Source organism: Hyperolius riggenbachi, chromosome 3 (genome assembly GCF_040937935.1).
Source record: "Hyperolius riggenbachi isolate aHypRig1 chromosome 3, aHypRig1.pri, whole genome shotgun sequence".
Classification (NCBI taxonomy): Eukaryota; Metazoa; Chordata; class Amphibia; order Anura; family Hyperoliidae; genus Hyperolius; species Hyperolius riggenbachi.
Genome location: NC_090648.1, coordinates 53,331,245 through 53,354,427, shown reverse-complemented (window position 1 = coordinate 53,354,427; position 23,183 = coordinate 53,331,245). Strand labels below are relative to the sequence as shown.

The 23,183-nt window shown below is 47.0% G+C and overlaps 1 protein-coding gene across 1 annotated transcript in view; it reads left to right on the top strand.

Annotated features, from left to right (window-relative positions):
* LOC137562609 (A.superbus venom factor 1-like) overlaps nt 1-23,183 on the top strand; it is a 554,872-nt gene that overhangs the window by 458,507 nt on the left and 73,182 nt on the right. Inside the window, exon 31 of the mRNA XM_068274112.1 lies at nt 21,026-21,085. Coding sequence (XP_068130213.1) covers nt 21,026-21,085 — 60 coding nt within the window. The remainder of the gene's footprint in view (nt 1-21,025; nt 21,086-23,183) is intronic.

Below are 23,183 nucleotides of genomic sequence, written 5' to 3'. Positions count from 1 at the left end.
CATCAGATTAGACCCTAATCTACCCCTTGCGGGCACCCAATGACCCGCCCACACGCTCAGATTGCCCTCAGACCCCCCCTTATCAATTCGCCAGTGCAATATTTACATCTGTTATTCCCTGTAATAACCCACTGATCACCTGTCAATCACCTATCAATCACCCCCTGTCACTGCCACCCATCAATCACCCCCTGTCACTGCCACCAATAAATCAGTCCTTAACCTGCCCCTTGCGAGCAATCTGATCACCCACCCACACCAATAGATCGCCCGCAGATCCGACATCAGATCACCTCCCAAGTGCAGTGTATACATCTCTTCTCTCCTCTAAACACCCACTAATTACCCATCAATCACCCCCTATCACCACCTATCACTGTTACCCGTCAGATTAGACCCTAATCTGCCCCTTGCGGGCGGCACCCAATCACCCGCCCACACGCTCAGATTGCCCTCAGACCCCCCCTTATCAATTCGCCAGTGCAATATTTACATCTGTTATTCCCTGTAATAACCCACTGATCACCTGTCAATCACCTATCAATCACCCCCTGTCACTGCCACCCATCAATCACCCCCTGTCACTGCCACCCATCAATCAGCCCGTAACCTGCCCCTTGCGGGCAATCTGATCACCCACCCACATCAATAGATCGCCCGCAGATCCGACATCAGATCACCTCCCAAGACAGTGTTTACATCTCTTCTCTCCTCTAAACACCCACTAATTACCCATCAATCACCCCCTATCACCACCTGTCATGGTTACCCATCAGATTAGACCCTAATCTGCCCCTTGCGGGCACCCAATCACCCGCCCACACCTCAGAACGTCCTCAGACCCCAGCCCTGATCACCTCGCTAGTGCATTGCTTGCATCTATTTCCCCCCTCTAATCACACCTTGAGACACCCATCAATCACCTCCTGTCACCCCCTAGCACACCTACCCATCAACTCAGGCCCTAATTTGCCCTGTGTGGGCTCCTGATCACTCGGCCAAACCCTCAGATCCCCCTCAGACCCCCTTCCGATCACCTCCCCAGTGCATTGATTGCATCTATTTTCCCCTCTAACCGCCCCCTGAGACACCCATCAATCACCTCCTGTCACCCCCCCTAGCACTCCTATCCATCAGATCAGGCCCAAAACATCCGGTCATCTAAGAGGCCACCCTGCTTATGACCGGTTCCACAAAATGTGCCCCCTCATAGACCACCTGTCATCAAAATTTGCAGATGCTTATACCCCTGAACAGTCATTTTGAGAAATTTGGTTTCCAGACTACTCACAGTTTTGGGCCTGTAAAATGCCAGGGCAGTATAGGAACCCCACAAGTGACCCCATTTTAGAAAGAAGACACCCCAAGGTATTCTGTTAGGTGTATGATGAGTTCATAGAAGATTTTATTTTTTGTCAAAAGTTAGCGGAAATTGGATTTTTATTGTTTTTTTCACAAAGTGTCATATTTCACTAACTCGTGACAAAAAATAAAATCTTCTATGAACTCACCATACCCCTAACGGAAAACCTTGGGGTGTCTTCTTTCTAAAATGGGGTCACTTGTGGGGTTCCTATACTGCCCTGGCATTTTAGGGGCCCTAAACCGTGAGGAGTAGTCTAGAAAACAAATGCCTCAAAATGACCTGTGAATAGGACGTTGGGCCCCTTAGCGCACCTAGGCTGCAAAAAAGTGTCACACATGTGGTATATACTCAGGAGAAGTAGTATAATGTGTTTTGTGGTGTATTTTTACACATACCCATGCTGGGTGGGAGAAATCTCTCTGTAAATGGACAATTGTGTGTAAAAAAAATCAAAAATGTGTCATTTACAGAGATATTTCTCCCACCCAGCATGGTTATATGTAAAAATACACCACAAAACACATTATACTACTTCTTCTGAGTACGGCGATACCACATGCGTGACACTTTTTTGCAGCCTAACTGTGCTAAGGGGCCCAAAGTCCAATGAGTACCTTTAGGATTTCACAGGTCATTTTGAGACATTTGGGTTCAAGACTACTCCTCACGGTTTAGGGCCCCTAAAATGCCAGGGCAGTATAGGAACCCCACAAGTGACCCCATTTTAGAAAGAAGACACCCCAAGGTATTCCGTTAAGAGTATGGTGAGTTCATAGAAGATTTTATTTTTTGTCACAAGTTAGCGGAAAATGACACTTTGTGAAAAAAAACAATTAAAATCAATTTCCGCTAACTTGTGACAAAAAAAAAAAATCTTCTATGAACTCACCATCCTCCTAACGGAATACCTTGGGGTGTATTCTTTCTAAAATGGGGTAATTTGTGGGGTTCCTATACTGTCCTGGCATTTTAGGGGCCCTAAACCGTGAGGAGTAGTCTTGAAACGAAATTTCTCAAAATGACCTGTGAAATCCTAAAGGTACTCATTGAACTTTGGGCCCCTTAGCGCAGTTAGGGTGCAAAAAAGTGCCACACATCTGGTATCGCCGTACTCAGAAGAAGTAGTATAATGTGTTTTGGGGTGTATTTTTCCACATACCCATGCTGAGTGGGAGAAATATCTCTATAAATAGACAATTGTGTGTAAAAAAAATAAAACAATTGTCATTTACGGAGATATTTCTCCCACCCAGCATGGGTATGTGTAAAAATACACCCCAAAACACATTATACTACTTCTCCTGAGTACGGCAATACCACATGTGTGGCACTTTTTTGCAGCCTAACTGCGCTAAGGGGCCAAAAGTCCAATGAGCATCTTTAGGCTTTACAGGGGTGCTTACAATTAGGCACCCCCCAAAATGTCAGGACAGTGAACACACCCCACAAATGACCCCATTTTGGAAAGTAGACACTTCAAGGTATTCAGAGAGGAGCATAGTGAGTCCGTGGCAGATTTCATTTTTTTTTTTTGTCGCAAGTTAGAAGAAATGGAAACTTTTTTTTTTTCTTTTTTTTGTCAGAAAGTGTCATTTTCCGCTAACTTGTGACAAAAAATAAAATCTTCTATGAACTCACCATGCCTCTCACTGAATACTTTGGGATGTCTTCTTTCCAAAATGGGGTCATTTGGGGGGTATTTGTACTATCCTGGAATTTTAGCCCCTCATGAAACCTGACAGGTGCGCAGAAAAGTCAGAGATGCTTGAAAATGGGAAAATTCACTTTTGGCACCATAGTTTGTAAACGCTATAACTTTTACTCAATCCAATAAATATACACGGAATGGTTTTTTTTTTTATCAAAGACATGTAGCAGAATAACTTTCGCGCTCAAATGTATAGGAAATTTTACTTTATTTGAAAAATGTCAGCACAGCAAGTTAAAAAAGTCATTTTTTTGCCAAAATTCATGTCTTTTTTGATGAATATAATAAAAACTAAAACTCGCAGCAGCAATCAAATAGCAGCAAAAGAAAGCTGTATTAGTGACAAGAAAAGGAGGTAAAATTCCTTTAGGTGGTAGGTTTTACGACCGAGCAATAAACCGTGAAAGCTGCAGTGGTCTGAATGGAGAAAAAGGCTCTGGTCCTTAAGGGGCGAAAAGACTGTGGTCCTTAAGTGGTTAAAGTGAGCCTCCAGACTAAAAATGTATTAAGCAGCACTGAAAGGCTTGGTGTTTTTAAACAGTTTCACAGCATCAGAACTTTGTTTCGTTCCATCAAAGAAAACTGCCCAGGCATTTTTCCCCTGATGCTGTGCAAAGTATGATGGGATTTCCTATGTTGCTGATCTCGTTACCTAGCAACTAGGAGGGGTGATCAGGACACAGGACAGTTGGAACTGTGTCTCATGCTCCCTGTCACCTCCTTTCAACCAAAAAGATGCCTGCCCCCATGAAATCACAAACATTTGCCTGGTTTTAAAAAACAGGGTGGGTAAGAGATTATATTACCTATCTATTTTAGTTAACATAACTAATGTAACTTAATGGCAGTATGTTTCTTTAGGCTGAAGGTAGAGATGTCGCGAACCTCCGATTTTCGGTTCGCGAACCGGGTTCGCGAACTTCCGCGGAAGGTTCGGTTCGCGGAAAAGTTTGCGAACCGCAATAGACTTCAATGGGGATGCGAACTTTCAAAAATAGAAAAAATTATGCTGGCCACAAAAGTGATGGAAAAGATGTTTCAAGGGGTCTAACACCTGGAGGGGGGCATGGCGGAGTGGGATACATGCCCAAAGTCCCGGGGAAAAATCTGGATTTGACGCAAAGCAGCATTTTAAGGGCAGAAATCACATTGAATGCTAAATTGCAGGCCTAAAGTGCTTTAAAACGTCTTGCATGGGTATACATCAATCAGGGAGTGTAATTAGAGTTCTGCTACACACTGACACACCAAACTCACTGTGTATCGCAGCGCAAACAGCTGTTTGCGTAGTGACGGCCGTACTGGACTGGTGTGCACCGTGGCCAGAGTGTAGGCCGTGGCGTTTTTCAAGCCCATATGGTCGCCGGGCTGTGGTAGCTCAATGATAGAACAACAGTGACTGTCCAGCTGATCAAATTTGGTCTGACCACAATGAAGCAACGACCTTATTATCTTTTGTGTGCCACCCCCCCACCCGAGACACTCATATAGCCGGCGGTCATTGCTTCATTGTGATGCGCAAGCCCCAAGGTAATGATCATGAAGGGGGATGCCTTCATGCCTTTAGTTTTGTTGTTGCAGCCGCCCGCAGTGCAGCCAGAAAAATTAGGCAGGCATGTACACGCACCAGAAAAATTAGTGTAGCGGCCACTGCTAGCAGCGGCCTTAAAAATTCAGGTATCCGCCTAGAGTTCTGGACCCTGTTGGTGGTGGCGGAGAAGGCAGTCAAGCGGCCTGCAGGTAGAGATGCTGTGTGTGGGGACTGACTTAGTCTTCGGTCATGCAGTAGCCCTCCGGGATCCATTCCTCATTCATCTTGATAAAGGTCAGGTACTGAACACTGTCGTGACTTAGGCGACTTCTCTTCTCAGTAACTATGCCTCCAGCTGCACTGAAGGTCCTTTCTGACAGGACGCTTGCGGCAGGGCAAGAGAGAAGTTGTATGGCAAATTGGGACAGCTCTGGCCACAGGTCAAGCCTGCGCAACCAGTAGTCCAAGGATTCATCGTCGCTTTTCGCAGAGTCTACATCCACACTCAAGGCCAGGTAGTCGGCTACCTGCCGCTCCAGGCGTTGTTGGAGGGTGGATCCGGAAGGATTATGGCGAGGAGTTGGACTAAAGAACGTCCGCATGTCCGACATCACCCTGAGATCGCTGGAGCGTCCTGTCCTTGCCTGCGTGGACTTGGGAGGAGGAGGGTTACTGCCAGTGGTACCTTGATTGCGTTTTGCAGCCACATCACCCTTAAATGTATTGTAAAGCATTATCGACAGCTTGTTCTGCAAGTGCTGCATCCTTTCCGCCTTTTGTTGAGTTGCTAAGAGGTCCGCCACTTTGTGCCTGTACCGAGGGTCTAGTAGCGTGGCCACCCAGTACAGGTCATTCATCTTGAGTTTTTTGATACGGGGGTCCCTCAACAGGCTGGACAACATGAAAGAGGACATCTGCACAAAGCTGGATGCAGACGTACTCTCCATCTCCTCTTGCTCTTCCTCAGTGACGGGACACAACTCCTCTTCCTCCCCCCAGCCACGAACAATACCAGGGGAAGGCGTAGGGGATCAAGTCGCTGATGGTGCCCTCATCGCGACTCACCAGTTTGGTCACCTCCTCAAAGGGCTCCATGACCCTGCATGCATTTCGCATCAGTGTCCAGTTGTTGGGCCACAACATCCCCATCCTCCCAGATTGTGTCCTTGTACTGTAATGATACAGGTAGTGGGTGATGGCTTTCTCCTGGTCTAGCAGGCGAGAGAACATCAGCAGGGTGGAATTCCAGCGAGTCGGGCTATCGCAAATCAGACATCTCACCAGCAAGTTGTTTCTACGCTGAATCTCCGCAAAGCATTCCATGGCCTTGTAAGAGCGCCTGAAATGCCCACACAACTTCCTGGCCTGCTTCAGGACGTCCTCTAAGCCTGGGTACTTGGACACAAATCTTTGCACGACCAGATTCAGCACATGTGCCATGCAGGGTATGTGTGTCAGCTTTCCCAAATTCAACACAGCAATCAGATTGCTGCCGTTGTCACACACCACGTTGCCGATCTCAAGCTTGTGCGGGGTCAGCCATTGCTCCACCTGTTTGTTAAGAGCAGCCAGGTGAGCTGCTCCAGTGTGACTCTCCGCTTTCAGGCAAGACATGTCTAACACTGCGTGACACCGTCGTACCTGGCATGCAGCATAGGCCCTGGGGTGCTGGGGCTGTGTAGCTGGAGAGGAGATCGTGGCACCAGCCAAGGAGGAGGAGGAGGATGATGACAGGGAAGCAGTGGTAGCAGGTGGAGAGGAGGTGGCTGGAGGCCTGCCTGCAAGCCGTGGAGGTGTGACAAGTCGGTCTGCTGCGCAGCCACGTACTCCCTGCTTGCTGCCATCGGTCACCAGATTGACCCAATGGGCTGTGTATGTAATGTAGTGGCCCTGCCCGTGCTTGGCAGACCAGGCATCCGTGGTCAGGTGGACCCTTGACCCAACTCTGTGTGCCAGAGATGACACCACTTGCCTCTCAACTGCACGGTAGAGTTTGGGTATGGCCTTTTGTGAAAAATAATTGCGGCCTGGTATCTTCCACTGCGGTGTACCAATGGCCACAAACTTACGGAAAGCCTCCGACCCCACCAGCTTGTATGGTAATAGCTGGCGAGCTAATAGTTCCGCCACGCCAGCTGTCAGACGCCGGGCAAGAAGGTGACTGGCAGACATTTGCTTCTTCCGCTCAAATACTTCCTTCACGGACAGCTGGGTACTGCTGTGGGCAGAGGAGAAGGAATCGCTCAAGGGAAGAGGTGGTGTGGAGGAGGGTGGCTGTGAAGGTGCAAGGGAGAAAGTGGATGAAGACGATGCACCTGAAGGAGGAAGAGGAGAAGGAGGGTGGCTTGTCTTTTGAGGGGTGCTGCTTTTCCTCAGGTGTTCTTGCCATAGCTGTTTGTGCCTTCTCTCCAGGTGCCTTCGTAAGGCACTTGTCCCTACGTGAGAGTTGGCCTTTCCAAGGCTCAATTTTTGCTGGCAGAGACAACAGATAGCTTTGCTCCGATCTGAGACACACACGTGAAAAAATTTCCAAACCGCTGAGCCCCCCTGGGCTGATGGCGCTACGGTGGCATCAGCAGCTGACGTTGAAGGGCATGTGTGCTGGCTGGCCATAGCTGGCGATACATGGCGCCGGTCACTGCCCCCAGCTGTTTCTGAGGACGAGCTCCCTCTGCTTCTAATCAGGCCCTAATTTGCCCTGTGTGGGCTCCTGATCACTCGGCCAAACCCTCAGATCCCCCTCAGACCCCCTTCCGATCACCTCCCCAGTGCATTGATTGCATCTATTTTCCCCTCTAACCGCCCCATGAGACACCCATCAATCACCTCCTGTCACCCCCCTAGCACTCCTATCCATCAGATCAGGCCCAAAACATCCGGTCATCTAAGAGGCCACCCTGCTTATGACTGGTTCCACAAAATTTGCCCCCTCATAGACCACCTGTCATCAAAATTTGCAGATGCTTATACCCCTGAACACTCATTTTGAGAAATTTGGTTTCCAGACTACTCACAGTTTTGGGCCCGTAAAATGCCAGGGCAGTATAGGAACCCCACAAGTGACCCCATTTTAGAAAGAAGACACCCCAAGGTATTCTGTTAGGTGTATGATGAGTTCATAGAAGATTTTATTTTTTGTCAAAAGTTAGCGGAAATTGGATTTTTATTGTTTTTTTCACAAAGTGTCATTTTTCACTAACTCGTGACAAAAAATAAAATCTTCTATGAACTCACCATACCCCTAACGGAATACCTTGGGGTGTCTTCTTTCTAAAATGGGGTCACTTGTGGGGTTCCTATACTGCCCTGGCATTTTAGGGGACCTAAACCGTGAGGAGTAGTCTAGAAAACAAATGCCTCAAAATGACCTGTGAATAGGACGTTGGGCCCCTTAGCGCACCTAGGCTGCAAAAAAGTGTCACACATGTGGTATCGCCATACTCAGGAGAAGTAGTATAATGTGTTTTGTGGTGTATTTTTACACATACCCATGCTGGGTGGGAGAAATCTCTCTGTAAATGGACAATTGTGTGTAAAAAAAATCAAAAATGTGTCATTTACAGAGATATTTCTCCCACCCAGCATGGTTATATGTAAAAATACACCACAAAACACATTATACTACTTCTTCTGAGTACGGCGATACCACATGCGTGACACTTTTTTGCAGCCTAACTGTGCTAAGGGGCCCAAAGTCCAATGAGTACCTTTAGGATTTCACAGGTCATTTTGAGACATTTGGGTTCAAGACTACTCCTCACGGTTTAGGGCCCCTAAAATGCCAGGGCAGTATAGGAACCCCACAAGTGACCCCATTTTAGAAAGAAGACACCCCAAGGTATTCTGTTAGGTGTATGATGAGTTCATAGAAGATTTTATTTTTTGTCACAAGTTAGCGGAAATTGATATGTATTGTTTTTTTTTTCACAAAGTGTCATTTTCCGCTAACTTGTGACAAAAAAAAAATCTTCTATGAACTCACCATACTCCTAACAGAATACCTTGGGGTGTCTTCTTTCTAAAATGGGGTCACTTGTGGGGTTCCTATACTGCCCTGGCATTTTAGGGGCCCTAAACCGTGAGCAGTAGTCTAGAATCCAAATGCCTCAAAATGACCTGTGAATAGGACGTTAGGCCCCTTAGCGCATCTAGGTTGCAAAAAAGTGTCACACATGTGGTATCGCCGTACTCAGAAGAAGTAGTATATTGTGTTTTGGGGTGTATTTTTACACATACCCATGCTGGGTGGGAGAAATCTCTCTGTAAATGGACAATTGTGTGTAAAAAAAATCAAACAATTGTCATTTACAGAGATATTTCTCCCACCCAGCATGGGTATGTGTAAAAATACACCCCAAAACACATTATACTACTTCTCCTGAGTACGGCGGTACCACATGTGTGGCACTTTTTTGCACCCTAAGTGCGCTAAGAGGCCCAAAGTCCAATGAGTACCTTTAGGATTTCACAGGTCATTTTGCGACATTTGGTTTCAAGACTACTCCTCACGGTTTAGGGCCCCTAAAATGCCAGGGCAGTATAGGAACCCCACAAATGACCCCATTTTAGAAAGAAGACACCCCAAGGTATTCCGTTAAGAGTATGGTGAGTTCATAGAAGATTTTATTTTTTGTCACAAGTTAGCGGAAAATGACACTTTGTGAAAAAAAACAATTAAAATCAATTTCCGCTAACTTGTGACAAAAAAAAAAAATCTTCTATGAACTCACCATCCTCCTAACGGAATACCTTGGGGTGTATTCTTTCTAAAATGGGGTAATTTGTGGGGTTCCTATACTGTCCTGGCATTTTAGGGGCCCTAAACCGTGAGGAGTAGTCTTGAAACGAAATTTCTCAAAATGACCTGTGAAATCCTAAAGGTACTCATTGAACTTTGGGCCCCTTAGCGCAGTTAGGGTGCAAAAAAGTGCCACACATGTGGTATCGCCGTACTCAGAAGAAGTAGTATAATGTGTTTTGGGGTGTATTTTTCCACATACCCATGCTGAGTGGGAGAAATATCTCTATAAATAGACAATTGTGTGTAAAAAAAATAAAACAATTGTCATTTACGGAGATATTTCTCCCACCCAGCATGGGTATGTGTAAAAATACACCCCAAAACACATTATACTACTTCTCCTGAGTACGGCAATACCACATGTGTGGCACTTTTTTGCAGCCTAACTGCGCTAAGGGGCCAAAAGTCCAATGAGCATCTTTAGGCTTTACAGGGGTGATTACAATTAGGCACCCCCCAAAATGCCAGGACAGTGAACACACCCCACAAATGACCCCATTTTGGAAAGTAGACACTTCAAGGTATTCAGAGAGGAGCATAGTGAGTCCGTGGCAGATTTCATTTTTTTTTTGTCGCAAGTTAGAAGAAATGGAAACTTTTTTTTTTCTTTTTTTTGTCAGAAAGTGTCATTTTCCGCTAACTTGTGACAAAAAATAAAATCTTCTATGAACTCACCATGCCTCTCACTGAATACTTTGGGATGTCTTCTTTCCAAAATGGGGTCATTTGGGGGGTATTTGTACTATCCTGGAATTTTAGCCCCTCATGAAACCTGACAGGTGCGCAGAAAAGTCAGAGATGCTTGAAAATGGGAAAATTCACTTTTGGCACCATAGTTTGTAAACGCTATAACTTTTACCCAATCCAATAAATATACACTGAATGGTTTTTTTTTTATCAAAGACATGTAGCAGAATAACTTTCGCGCTCAAATGTATAAGAAATTTTACTTTATTTGAAAAATGTCAGCACAGCAAGTTAAAAAAGTAATTTTTTTGCCAAAATTCATGTCTTTTTTGATGAATATAATAAAAACTAAAACTCGCAGCAGCAATCAAATAGCAGCAAAAGAAAGCTGTATTAGTGACAAGAAAAGGAGGTAAAATTCCTTTAGGTGGTAGGTTGTATGACCGAGCAATAAACCGTGAAAGCTGCAGTGGTCTGAATGGAGAAAAAGGCTCTGGTCCTTAAGGGGCGAAAAGACTGTGGTCCTTAAGTGGTTAAAGTGAGCCTCCAGACTAAAAATGTATTAAGCAGCACTAAAAGGCTTGGTGTTTTTAAACAGTTTCACAGCATCAGAACTTTGTTTCGTTCCATCAAAGAAAACTGCCCAGGCATTTTTCCCCTGATGCTGTGCAAAGTATGATGGGATTTCCTATGTTGCTGATCTCGTTACCTAGCAACTAGGAGGGGTGATCAGGACACAGGACAGTTGGAACTGTGTCTCATGCTCCCTGTCACCTCCTTTCAACCAAAAAGATGCCTGCCCCCATGAAATCACAAACATTTGCCTGGTTTTAAAAAACAGGGTGGGTAAGAGATTATATTACCTATCTATTTTAGTTAACATAACTAATGTAACTTAATGGCAGTATGTTTGTTTAGGCTGAAGGTAGAGATGTCGCGAACCTCCGATTTTCGGTTCGCGAACCGGGTTCGCGAACTTCCGTGGAAGGTTCGGTTCGCGGAAAAGTTTGCGAACCGCAATAGACTTCAATGGGGATGCGAACTTTCAAAAATAGAAAAAATTATGCTGGCCACAAAAGTGATGGAAAAGATGTTTCAAGGGGTCTAACACCTGTAGGGGGGCATGGCGGAGTGGGATACATGCCCAAAGTCCCGGGGAAAAATCTGGATTTGACGCAAAGCAGCATTTTAAGGGCAGAAATCACATTGAATGCTAAATTGCAGGCCTAAAGTGCTTTAAAACGTCTTGCAAAGGGTATACATCAATCAGGGAGTGTAATTAGAGTTCTGCTACACACTGACACACCAAACTCACTGTGTATCGCAGCGCAAACAGCTGTTTGCGTAGTGACGGCCATACTGGACTGGTGTGCACCGTGGCCAGAGTGTAGGCCGTGGCGTTTTTCAAGCCCATATGGTCGCCGGGCTGTGGTAGCTCAATGATAGAACAACAGTGACTGTCCAGCTGATCAAATTTGGTCTGACCACAATGAAGCAACGACCTTATTATCTTTTGTGTGCCACCCCCCCACCCGAGACACTCATATAGCCGGTGGTCATTGCTTCATTGTGATGCGCAAGCCCCTTCACCGCGGCAAGGTAATGATCATGAAGGGTGATGCCTTCATGCCTTTAGTTTTGTTGTTGCAGCCGCCCGCAGTGCAGCCAGAAAAATTAGGCAGGCATGTACACGCACCAGAAAAATTAGTGTAGCGGCCGCTGCTAGCAGCGGCCTTAAAAATTCAGGAATCCGCCTAGAGTCCTGGACCCTGTTGGTGGTGGCGGAGAAGGCAGTCAAGCGGCCTGCAGGCAGAGATGCTGTGTGTGGGGACTGACTTAGTCTTCGGTCATGCAGTAGCCCTCCGGGATCCATTCCTCATTCATCTTGATAAAGGTCAGGTACTGAACACTGTCGTGACTTAGGCGACTTCTCTTCTCAGTAACTATGCCTCCAGCTGCACTGAAGGTCCTTTCTGACAGGACGCTTGCGGCAGGGCAAAAGAGAAGTTGTATGGCAAATTGGGACAGCTCTGGCCACAGGTCAATAATAAATGTATTGTAAAGCATTATCGACAGCTTGTTCTGCAAGTGCTGCATCCTTTCCGCCTTTTGTTGAGTTGCTAAGAGGTCCGCCACTTTGTGCCTGTACCGAGGGTCTAGTAGCATGGCCACCCAGTACAGGTCATTCATCTTGAGTTTTTTGATACGGGGGTCCCTCAACAGGCTGGACAACATGAAAGAGGACATCTGCACAAAGCTGGATGCAGACGTACTCTCCATCTCCTCTTGCTCTTCCTCAGTGACGGGACACAACTCCTCTTCCTCCCCCCAGCCACGAACAATACCAGGGGAACGAGGAGCAGCAGAAGCCCCCTGTGACGGCTGCCACGGTTGTTCTTCTTCCGCTGCCTCTTCCTCCTCCACAGAAACACCTTCCTCATCATCACCATCATCAGAGTCTGACTCCTCTCCTTCCCCCCACGACTCCTCTTCTTCCTCCTCCTCCTCCTCCTCCCCCCTCTGTGCTGCCGCAGGTGTTGTGGGAACATCGGGTTCGTGTGTAAATGGCTCCCACGACTCCTGCTGCCGTAACTCTTCTTGTTCACTCTCCTCCACAGCTGTATCCACCACTCTACGCACAGCACGCTCCAGGAAGTAGGCGTGGGGGATCAAGTCGCTGATGGTGCCCTCATCGCGACTCACCAGTTTGGTCACCTCCTCAAAGGGCTCCATGACCCTGCATGCATTTCACATCAGTGTCCAGTTGTTGGGCCACAACATCCCCATCCTCCCAGATTGTGTCCTTGTACTGTAATGATACAGGTAGTGGGTGATGGCTTTCTCCTGGTCTAGCAGGCGAGAGAACATCAGCAGGGTGGAATTCCAGCGAGTCGGGCTATCACAAATCAGGCATCTCACCAGCAAGTTGTTTCTACGCTGAATCTCCGCAAAGCATGCCATGGCCTTGTAAGAGCGCCTGAAATGCCCACACAACTTCCTGGCCTGCTTCAGGACGTCCTCTAAGCCTGGGTACTTGGACACAAATCTTTGCACGACCAGATTCAGCACATGTGCCATGCAGGGTATGTGTGTCAGCTTTCCCAAATTCAACACAGCAATCAGATTGCTGCCGTTGTCACACACCACGCTGCCGATCTCAAGCTTGTGCGGGGTCAGCCATTGCTCCACCTGTTTGTTAAGAGCAGCCAGGTGAGCTGCTCCAGTGTGACTCTCCGCTTTCAGGCAAGACATGTCTAACACTGCGTGACACCGTCGTACCTGGCATGCAGCATAGGCCCTGGGGTGCTGGGGCTGTGTAGCTGGAGAGGACATTCGTGGCACCAGCCAAGGAGGAGGAGGAGGATGACGACAGGGAAGCAGTGGTAGCAGGTGGAGAGGAGGTGGCTGGAGGCCTGCCTGCAAGCCGTGGAGGTGTGACAAGTCGGTCTGCTGCGCAGCCACGTACTCCCTGCTTGCTGCCATCGGTCACCAGGTTGACCCAATGGGCTGTGTATGTAATGTAGTGGCCCTGCCCGTGCTTGGCAGACCAGGCATCCGTGGTCAGGTGGACCCTTGACCCAACGCTGTGTGCCAGAGATGACACCACTTGCCTCTCAACTGCACGGTAGAGTTTGGGTATGGCCTTTTGTGAAAAATAATTGCGGCCTGGTATCTTCCACTGCGGTGTACCAATGGCCACAAACTTACGGAAAGCCTCCGACCCCACCAGCTTGTATGGTAATAGCTGGCGAGCTAATAGTTCCGCCACGCCAGCTGTCAGACGCCGGGCAAGAAGGTGACTGGCAGACATTTGCTTCTTCCGCTCAAATACTTCCTTTACGGACAGCTGGGTACTGCTGTGGGCAGAGGAGAAGGAACCGCTCAAGGGAAGAGGTGGTGTGGAGGAGGGTGGCTGTGAAGGTGCAAGGGAGAAAGTGGATGAAGACGATGCACCTGAAGGAGGAAGAGGAGAAGGAGGGTGGCTTGTCTTTTGAGGGGTGCTGCTTTTCCTCAGGTGTTCTTGCCATAGCTGTTTGTGCCTTCTCTCCAGGTGCCTTCGTAAGGCACTTGTCCCTACGTGAGAGTTGGCCTTTCCAAGGCTCAATTTTTTCTGGCAGAGACAACAGATGGCTTTGCTCCGATCTGAGACACACACGTGAAAAAATTTCCAAACCGCTGAGCCCCCCTGGGCTGATGGCGCTACGGTGGCATCAGCAGCTGACGTTGAAGGGCATGTGTGCTGGCTGGCCATAGCTGGCGATACATGGCGCCGGTCACTGCCCCCAGCTGTTTCTGAGGACGAGCTCCCTCTGCTTCTATCATGGAGTCGTCTCCTCCTACTCCTCTCTGACTCCTCCTCTGAACTGTCCCCCTGGTCATCTCATCTCCTCTACCGGGAACATATGTGGTATCCGTATAATCATCATCATAATCCTCCTGGCCAGCTGCGCTTTCCTCAGACACCTCCTCAATTGCACCAACTTCAGGTGGTCCACCATCATCCCCATCCACACACGTTACGTCCATACTATCGCCACCTAACTCAGACGTATGAGGTGGTGTACCTGCGCCTTCTTGTTGTTGTGACAGTAGTGGCTGGGAATCAGTGATTTCACCACCACCACCAAATAACTCCTGCGAAGTGTCAAATGCAGCGGATGTGGTGCTTGTTGTAGCGCTGGTGGCTGCGGGAGATGAGGTGTTCTGTGTTAAAAACTCAATCACCTCCTCACGATTTTGGGAAGTGATGGCACGTGCCTTCTTCTGAGCACTGTATTTTGGGGCAGGTCCGCACGAAATCAGAGAAACACCACCTCGCACAGACCTGCCAGTGCCTGGTGGCCTTCCTCTGGGCCTGCCTCTACCTCTTCCTCTACCTGGTTTGTCCATTTTGTCCATCTCGGGAGGATGCTAGCTATATGCAGTGAGGTGAGTTCTCACTCAACACAACTGGTAGTTAGATGCAGTGAGGTGGCCAGGTGGGTTCTCACTCAACACAACAGGTATTTAGATGCAGTGAGCTGGGTTCACTCAACACAACGCTAGGTATATGCAGTGATGAGGTGGGTTAAGTATACACAACAGGTACTGGGTAGTTAGATGCAGTGAGCTGGGTTCACTGAACAGTGAAGGTACTTAAGATGCAGTGAGGTGGGTTCTCACTCAACACAACCGGTAGTTAGATGCAGTGAGGTGGCCAGGTGGGTTCTCACTCAACACAACAGGTATTTAGATGCAGTGAGCTGAGTTCACTCAACACAACGCTAGGTATATGCAGTGATGAGGTGGGTTAAGTATACACAACAGGTACTGGGTAGTTAGATGCAGTGAGCTGGGTTCACTGAACAGTGAAGGTACTTAAGATGCAGTGAGGTGGGTTCTCACTCAACACAACCGGTAGTTAGATGCAGTGAGGTGGCCAGGTGGGTTCTCACTCAACACAACAGGTATTTAGATGCAGTGAGCTGAGTTCACTCAACACAACGCTAGGTATATGCAATGATGAGGTGGGTTAAGTATACACAACAGGTACTGGGTAGTTAGATGCAGTGAGCTGGGTTCACTGAACAGTGAAGGTACTTAAGATGCAGTGAGGTGGGTTCTCACTCAACACAACCGGTAGTTAGATGCAGTGAGGTGGCCAGGTGGGTTCTCACTCAACACAACAGGTATTTAGATGCAGTGAGCTGGGTTCACTCAACACAAAGCTAGGTATATGCAGTGATGAGGTGGGTTAAATATACACAACAGGTACTGGGGTATATGCAGTACTGGGTAGTACAATGTGCAGCTCCCTGTCACACACACAGGTAGTCACTGAATGTGCTGGGCTGCTGGCAGTGGCACACACACACTATCAATTAGCAATTCTGTGCATGCAACAAAAGTGTCAGTTTGACACACAGAAAAAAAAAAAAAAAGTACAGGATGAACTCTGACAAGAGCTGTTGCTGGGTGCTATAAAAGCAATAACAATCAGCCAGGAGCAAGCTAAGCAGCCAAGAACCTAACTAATCTGTCCCTAGAAGAACAAGTCTGCAGCAGCTCTCCCTAGCCTGTCTAATAGCAGGCAGACGAATGACTGTAATGGCCGCTGGAGGCTGCCTTATATAAGGGGGGGGGGGCTCCAGGGCTTAGTGTAGCCTGAATGGCTACAATATGCCTGCTGACTGTGATGCAGAGGGTCAAAGTTGACCCTCATAGTGCATTATGGGGCGAATCGAACTTCCGCAAAAGTTCGCCTGGTGCAGGCGAACGCGAACCCCCGAAGTTCACCTGGAACCGTTCGCCGGCGAACCGTTCGCTACACCTCTAGCTGAAGGTCCTCTTTAAGACTAGTAAACAGTCATTTCGCAAACTTTTCACAAGAGCACAAGGACAGCACAGGGACACCAGTAGAAGATGGTAACATTTCTGAAAATTTGCACAGTCCAGCCATTGCAAACCCAAAATGTTCTCATCACTCCAGTTTATTATTGTAGCTGGTGAACTAAACACATGTGTGGGGTGAAACTTGCACCTTATATTCAAGATATATTGCATGAAAATCTTAAGTTTTATAGTAGGACCGATGATAATATTCAGGGTGGTTTCTAGGCTAAATTGCACCGAGGATGAGGGTGTAAAAATCATGAGGACCCCCCTCCCCGTGGAGCCATGTATAGGTGTCCGCTGGATAGGTTAGCCAGGTCTAGTTGCCCCCAGTATAGTTAGCCAGCTATAGCCCCCCCCCCCTGTATAGGTAGCCAAGCATACTTGCCCCAGTATAGGTTAGCTAGGTAGGTGCTTGCAGTATAGGGTAGCCCGTATTCTTGCCCCCAGTATAGGTTAGGTAGGTTTGTGCCTCCAATATAGGTAGCCAGTATAGTTGCCCCAATATAGGTTAGATAGGTAGGTGTCCCAAGTATAGGTTAGATATGTAGGTGCCCCCAGTATAGGTTAAATAGGTAGGTGCCTCCAGTACATGTTAGATAGGTAGGTTCCCCCAGTATAGGTTAGATAGGAGGGTGCCCTGAGTGTAAGTTAGATAGGTGCATCCAGCATAGGCACAGCGGCTGGGCAGAGCAGGCATAGCATAATTACAATTCACCTTCCACAATCCCTGCGTGCATGCAGCCTCTATCTCCTTCCTGTCCCAAGTGGCCGTCGCATTGGTAACAGCGCTCCCTGTGATAATATGCAATTACGTCATCACAGAGGGCGCTGTTACCAATGCGACAGACACTTGAGACAGGAAGAATATAGGGGCTGCGGGGAATGTGGAAGGTGAGTTGTAACTACGCCATGCCTGCCTTAACCTCCCTGGCGGTATGATTCCTGTGGCCTTGCGGGCGCGGAAGGGTTTTTTTTAACTTTTTTTTTTAGCATGTAGCTAGCCTAGTGCTAGCTACATGCTTCCCCCCTCCCTGCGGCGTCCCCCGTACAGTCTGATCGCCGCCGGCGCGTATGCCCATCTGGAAATCCCGTTCTGAACGGGTTTGCCACGAGGGCTTCCCCCGTCGCCATGGAGACGGGCGCGATGACGTCACAGACGTCGTGATGTCAGAGGGAATCCTGATCCACCCCTCAGCGCTGCCTGGCACTGATTGGCCAGGCAGCGCACGGGTCTCAGGGGGGGCACCATCTTACGCGGCGGGTAGCAGTGAATCGGCGCGGAGCGGCGGTGATCGTAAGTAACACGCAGCTAGCAAAGTGCTAGCTGCGTGTATAAAAAAAATTATGCAAATCGGCCCAGCAGGGCCTGAGAAATCCTTTGCGGCGGCTTACCCCGTGTCCAGCACAGGGTTACCACTAAGGAGGGTAAAGAGCAGTAAAGAGCAAAAACCTGATATTCTTTTTGCATAAATTTTCACGAAAATAAGGTTAAATTTGACTTTTGTGCGTAAATGCCATCGAAAATCATTTTGTTATAAGTTTGTGATTTTTTTTGTTTTGCATCTTTCACAAATTTTTGTGCTAAAATAAATTATTTTTCACATCCTTGCACTAAAAATAAAAATGTTCTTTTTTTTGTGGTTTTGCACTAAAATAACACTTTTTTTCGTGTTTCGTGAATTTTCGCGAAACGCGAAAATACTTTGTATTTTCGTGAAAACGTTCTTAAAATCAAGAATATCATTTTTGACGTGAAAAGATTAAAATTTGCGAGCAAAACTGTTAAAGAAGAAAACTTCCAGTATAAAAGACCGAACCTGTCATGTCAGGCTCTGTCTTACTGATGCTGGATTGAGGGGAATTCTCAGGGATAATAATTAATGAATTAATAATTAATTCATTACCTGATCCACTGTAAGTCATGGTCAATTTATTTTTTCAAAAGTCTGCCAGAGCTCTGGCCACCCCCACCTCTGGCCACCCCCACCTCCACTGCCACGGCCCACCCCCAGCTCGAAAGCCGCTGCCTAATTGGTGGCTGTTGTGCTGGGACAGGCAACGGCAATGGGGGTCGCTGAAGAGCTTCAGAAGACTTGCAAAAATGGTTGCAACTGCATTGCCAAGGAGGGGGGTGGAGCATCACCAGTGGGATGAATTGCACACGGGCAGGTAATTAATTAACCTTGAGACTCGCCTGCTCCTGCAAATGGTTTTAATAACCCATTAGCAGCTTCAAAGGAATTATCTCGTTTAAGAAAGTGCACTGCTTTTGACCTCAGCTGGCAGAACTCGCCCTGTTGTAAATTATTGGAATGTTTTGATGTCTCTCTGCTAGTAGAGGATATAGAAACTGAAAGCAGAAGTCCTATGCTATTTTCTCACACTGCTCCCTAGTGACAAGTGGCCATACATACTCATTACAGCAGTACTTATTAGTAGAGCAAGGAAATGTAACAAATAAGAAATTTTAAAAAATGGGCCAAAATAAATTGGCCTAGAGCACTTGCAACCCTCTAAATACTATGAGCTCGATTCACTAAGACTTTGCCTTATCAAAGTTAACACACCTTATCAGAGTAGCATACCAACCCGCAGGGGCTCAGGGCAGGACAAGTGGAGCTCTCGTCATTGCCAATTAGCAGGCATAAGTTTGTAGCACTCACTATGCTACTCTGATAAGGCATGTTAACTTTGATAAGGAGTGTTAACTTGGATAAGGCATGCTATTTGTCTTAGTGAATCAAGTCCATTGCTAAAGGATTAAACTGAAAGCAGTAAAAAGATTTCTCATAAAAAATAACATTTTCCCTCCCTCTCCCAATGCACACAACACACACATACATGTAGGCAACACACACATAGGCACTTAGCATTTACTCGCACACTAGAAGAACACATGGGCATTGGGCAACACACTTCGGCTTTGTTCACATCTAAAATCAAAATCGCTGATGCCAGCGATTTTTGTTTTTTTGTGCAATTTTTTCCCCCCTCCCAGCGCTTACTTGCACGTTGCTATTTTGTGTAAAGCGCTTTTCAAAGCCCTAGCAGTAACATAGGTATGAGCTCGCATTAGATAGGGTACTTCCGGCGCAGTGCGCGGCACTGCCGGCAATTAGTGTTGGGCCGAACAGTTCGCCTGGCGAACCTCTCTGGGCCTCTTACTACTTCCGGGTCGCAATGACCCGGAGTAGTACGCCTGCGCTGCCCGGAGGAGCGCGTCCTAGATCGAGCTCCCGTTGCCGGGCACTCTCTGCGCATGTGCGTGACGTCATGAGTGACGTCACGCTCATGCCCAGAGAGTGCCCGGCAACAGGAGCGCGATCTAGGACGCGCTCCGCCGGGCAGCGCAGGCGTACTACTCCGGGTCATTGCGACCCGGAAGTAGTAAGAGGCCCATGGATTTAGATGTGTTCGCCGGCGAACGGTTCGGGAACCGTTCGCCACATCTCTACCGGCAATGTGAACTCCCCCCATAGACTTTCATTGCCCTAGCAGTAAGCTGTGGTAAAATGCCGCATCACACCACGCCAGTGTGAATGGACCCAAAGGGTTTAGAAGATCTGTGTTGGATTAGGTAGTAAGACTTTGGAAGAAAAACAACTAAAATCCTCGAGTTATGTTTCTCTTCAGTCCAATTACTGTCGAATTGAACGTTGATCATGTGAGATCTGTAGAAAGTGTTATAAACTGTTCTTATATCACCTTGCTTCGACACCAGTAACTTCTTACAGTTACGTCTCACAGACTGTGAGATCACTTGACTCTCCACACCGCAAACAGGAGATAGACTTTCTCAGGCTTCTTCAATGTTTACGTTATTTATTCAGGAAACAGGAATACAGATAGATACATTCATCATATCCTAGCCATGCCAATCTTCATGTTGCGTTACAAGCTCGTGATTAGACTCCCTGCTGAAGTCAATCAGGTACCTTCTTCCTAAGTACGTTACACTAAACTACCTATGTACATCATACATTATATCAGATTACAGAAAGGAAGAACATGCTTAGAGGTCCCAGTCGGCCTTGCGAGCTAGTGCGGGAGGAAGAAGCAGAATGCTCTCTCCATCGCTCACTCCGGGTTTAATACCGACTAGGAAAGAGTTAAATATGACATCATCTTCGCCACCCCCTAGATCAGATTATTGGTGGACCCACTCGTGGTGTCATCATACCCACCTACTTGATTAATAATCAATGAGGCATTTGACCTAAATGCAGGAATGTGGATTTTTAGTAAATATGGTCGATGTTTACTGTTCCTGTGGTGTACGTGGAGGTCAGAGTAGGCCGATGGCCTTCTTTTAGGAACATGTTCTCAGTATCTGCGTGTATCCTCTGCTACACGCAGACCCTGAGATGCCTCTGCCTGCATCACAAAACCTCTATTGATTTTAAAGGCATACACTGCGGACAAGCCTCTTACATAAAACTCAGGCCAAGTAACTGAGGCCTACTTAAATTATAACAGAAAGCTTTAGACGCTGTAAGGTTTCTGGTAGCGTTTCACTTTGTTCATACAAACAAACTTCCATGTTTTCTTTTGTTACAGACAGAAAATACCGGAGATTTTACAGTCACTGCAACTGGAACCGGGACTGGTGTTTTAATAGTAAGCCCTAGTTTCCTTTTCTTGTTAGAACAGAAGTAAGTGATAGACACCTTTGAAGAGAATTTAACTGGCCAGTGATGTGGTGGGAGGATATCTGCACTTGTACAATGATGATCGTAATCAGCTAATTACGATTATGCTAAACGTTGCGTAAATATTTGCATTACGCCTATACGTAATTACAAATTGTTAATTCAATTGACTTTGTTTAAGCATTCGTAATTACGCATAAATGTACTTGTAATTTATGCGTAATTATGTGTGGTTATCATTTGGCGGTGAATAGCACAGCCCCCATACATGCTATTGCATTTGCTACTAATATTGCTACATATGTTAAAGGGACTCCGAGCTCTAAATAAAAACGAAATTGCTACTCACCTGGGGCTTTCTGCAGCCCAGAGTAGGTCGGGAGGTCCCACGGTGGCGTCCTGGGTCTTCTCCTAGGCCCTGCTCAGAAATGGCTCCCCGGCGGCTCCCGGCGACAGTGGGCCCGAGTGTCGGGCTCCTTCTTTTTGAAACCTCACATCTGTCGTCACCACGCCAGCCGCCTCGTGTCATCATGGCGGCCGGCGTGATAGTATGGCGCATGCGCGATTAAAGCGCGCATGCACCGTACTGTCACGCCGGCCAACATGATGACGCGAGGCAGTCGGCGTGGTGACGACAGCCGTGACATGTGAGGAAGAAGGAGCCCGAAACTTGGGCCCAGTGTCGCCGGGAGCCACCGGGAGAAGAGCCAGGACGCTGCCGTGGGACCTCCCGACCTACCCTGGGCTGCAGAAAGCCCCAGGTGAGTAGCAATTTCGTTTTTATTCAGAGCTCGGACTCCCTTTAAGGAGAATAGTGGGTACAAGTTGAAAAAAGGATTATTCAAACAGACCTTGTAGTTTTTGAGAAAATCGATTTTAAAAATGCAACGAAAAATAGTTTTTAAACTCAGGAAAAGGACAGTTTAAAAAACATTTTTCTTTGTATTTTTAAAATTGATTTTCTCAAAAACTACAAGGTCATTTTGAAAAATTATTTAAAAGCCCAGCAAAGCTTTTTACTTCTTGCTAATGCAATAAAAAGAGTATAAATACTTATTGGTGGCACCAGCCTCCATCTTGTTTCTGAACTGGTAGACCCATTAACAGAAAATGAGTAATAGCGATAGAAATTAGGCAGGAATAAAGATGTGTATGTGAAATCCAGATCATAACAATTGTCTATGATGGTGGTAAACCTCTGAGGTCTTTGCAAGCTCTTCACCTGATAATTCTGTGTGCGAACGTTCTGATAGCCTCGTACATGAGGATATCCGAACGCATTATCCGGGCTATCCGAGCGGATTCGGATATCTGGATAGAAAAACTGTAAGTGGCCTATAACTAGCTTCCAAAACGTTTTTTGAGGTAAATGATGCATGTAGCATCATGTTTTTTTAAAGTGAAAAAAACACTAATTTATTATGTGGGGAGTTAACCCCCCCCCCCAAAAAAAAAATGATGGCTGTAAACTACCATCAGGCGTAGGTTCCAGACAGGGGTCGTGCAGCCCACATTGTGTCCAAAGTCCAACCACACAAGTTTGTGACAGTTTTCAGCTCAGACACCTCCAAAAAAAATTGCACAGCAATTGTGTTTACATAATTCACCATGGCACGTAGTGTTGGTACCACGGCACAGTAAAACATTAGGAGAAGTTCCAGGAAGCAGTCGTACTGCCGCAGTTGGGGCCTCCCCACAACTCGGACAGCACAGACACCTCCAAAAAAATTACACAGCAATTGTGTTTACATATTTCACCATGGCACTTGTGTGTTGGTATTACGGCTCAGTAAAACATTAGGGGCTTGATTTACAAAGCGGTGCTAACTGTTAGCACGCCTGTGAAAACCCCCTTAGCATATCTAAACGAGCTTTTCACGCGCAAAACGTTATGCGTGTAAAACTTTACGCGCGCACTGCACAGAGCGCAGGGCGCTCCGTGTGAAGTGCCCATTAAAGTTTTGCGCGCGGTACTTAGCGTGCAATCTCATTGAGAAATCCGGTGCTAACCTACTTAGCACCCTAGTTAGCACGTCTAAAGACTTTAGACGTGCTAAGTAGGTTAG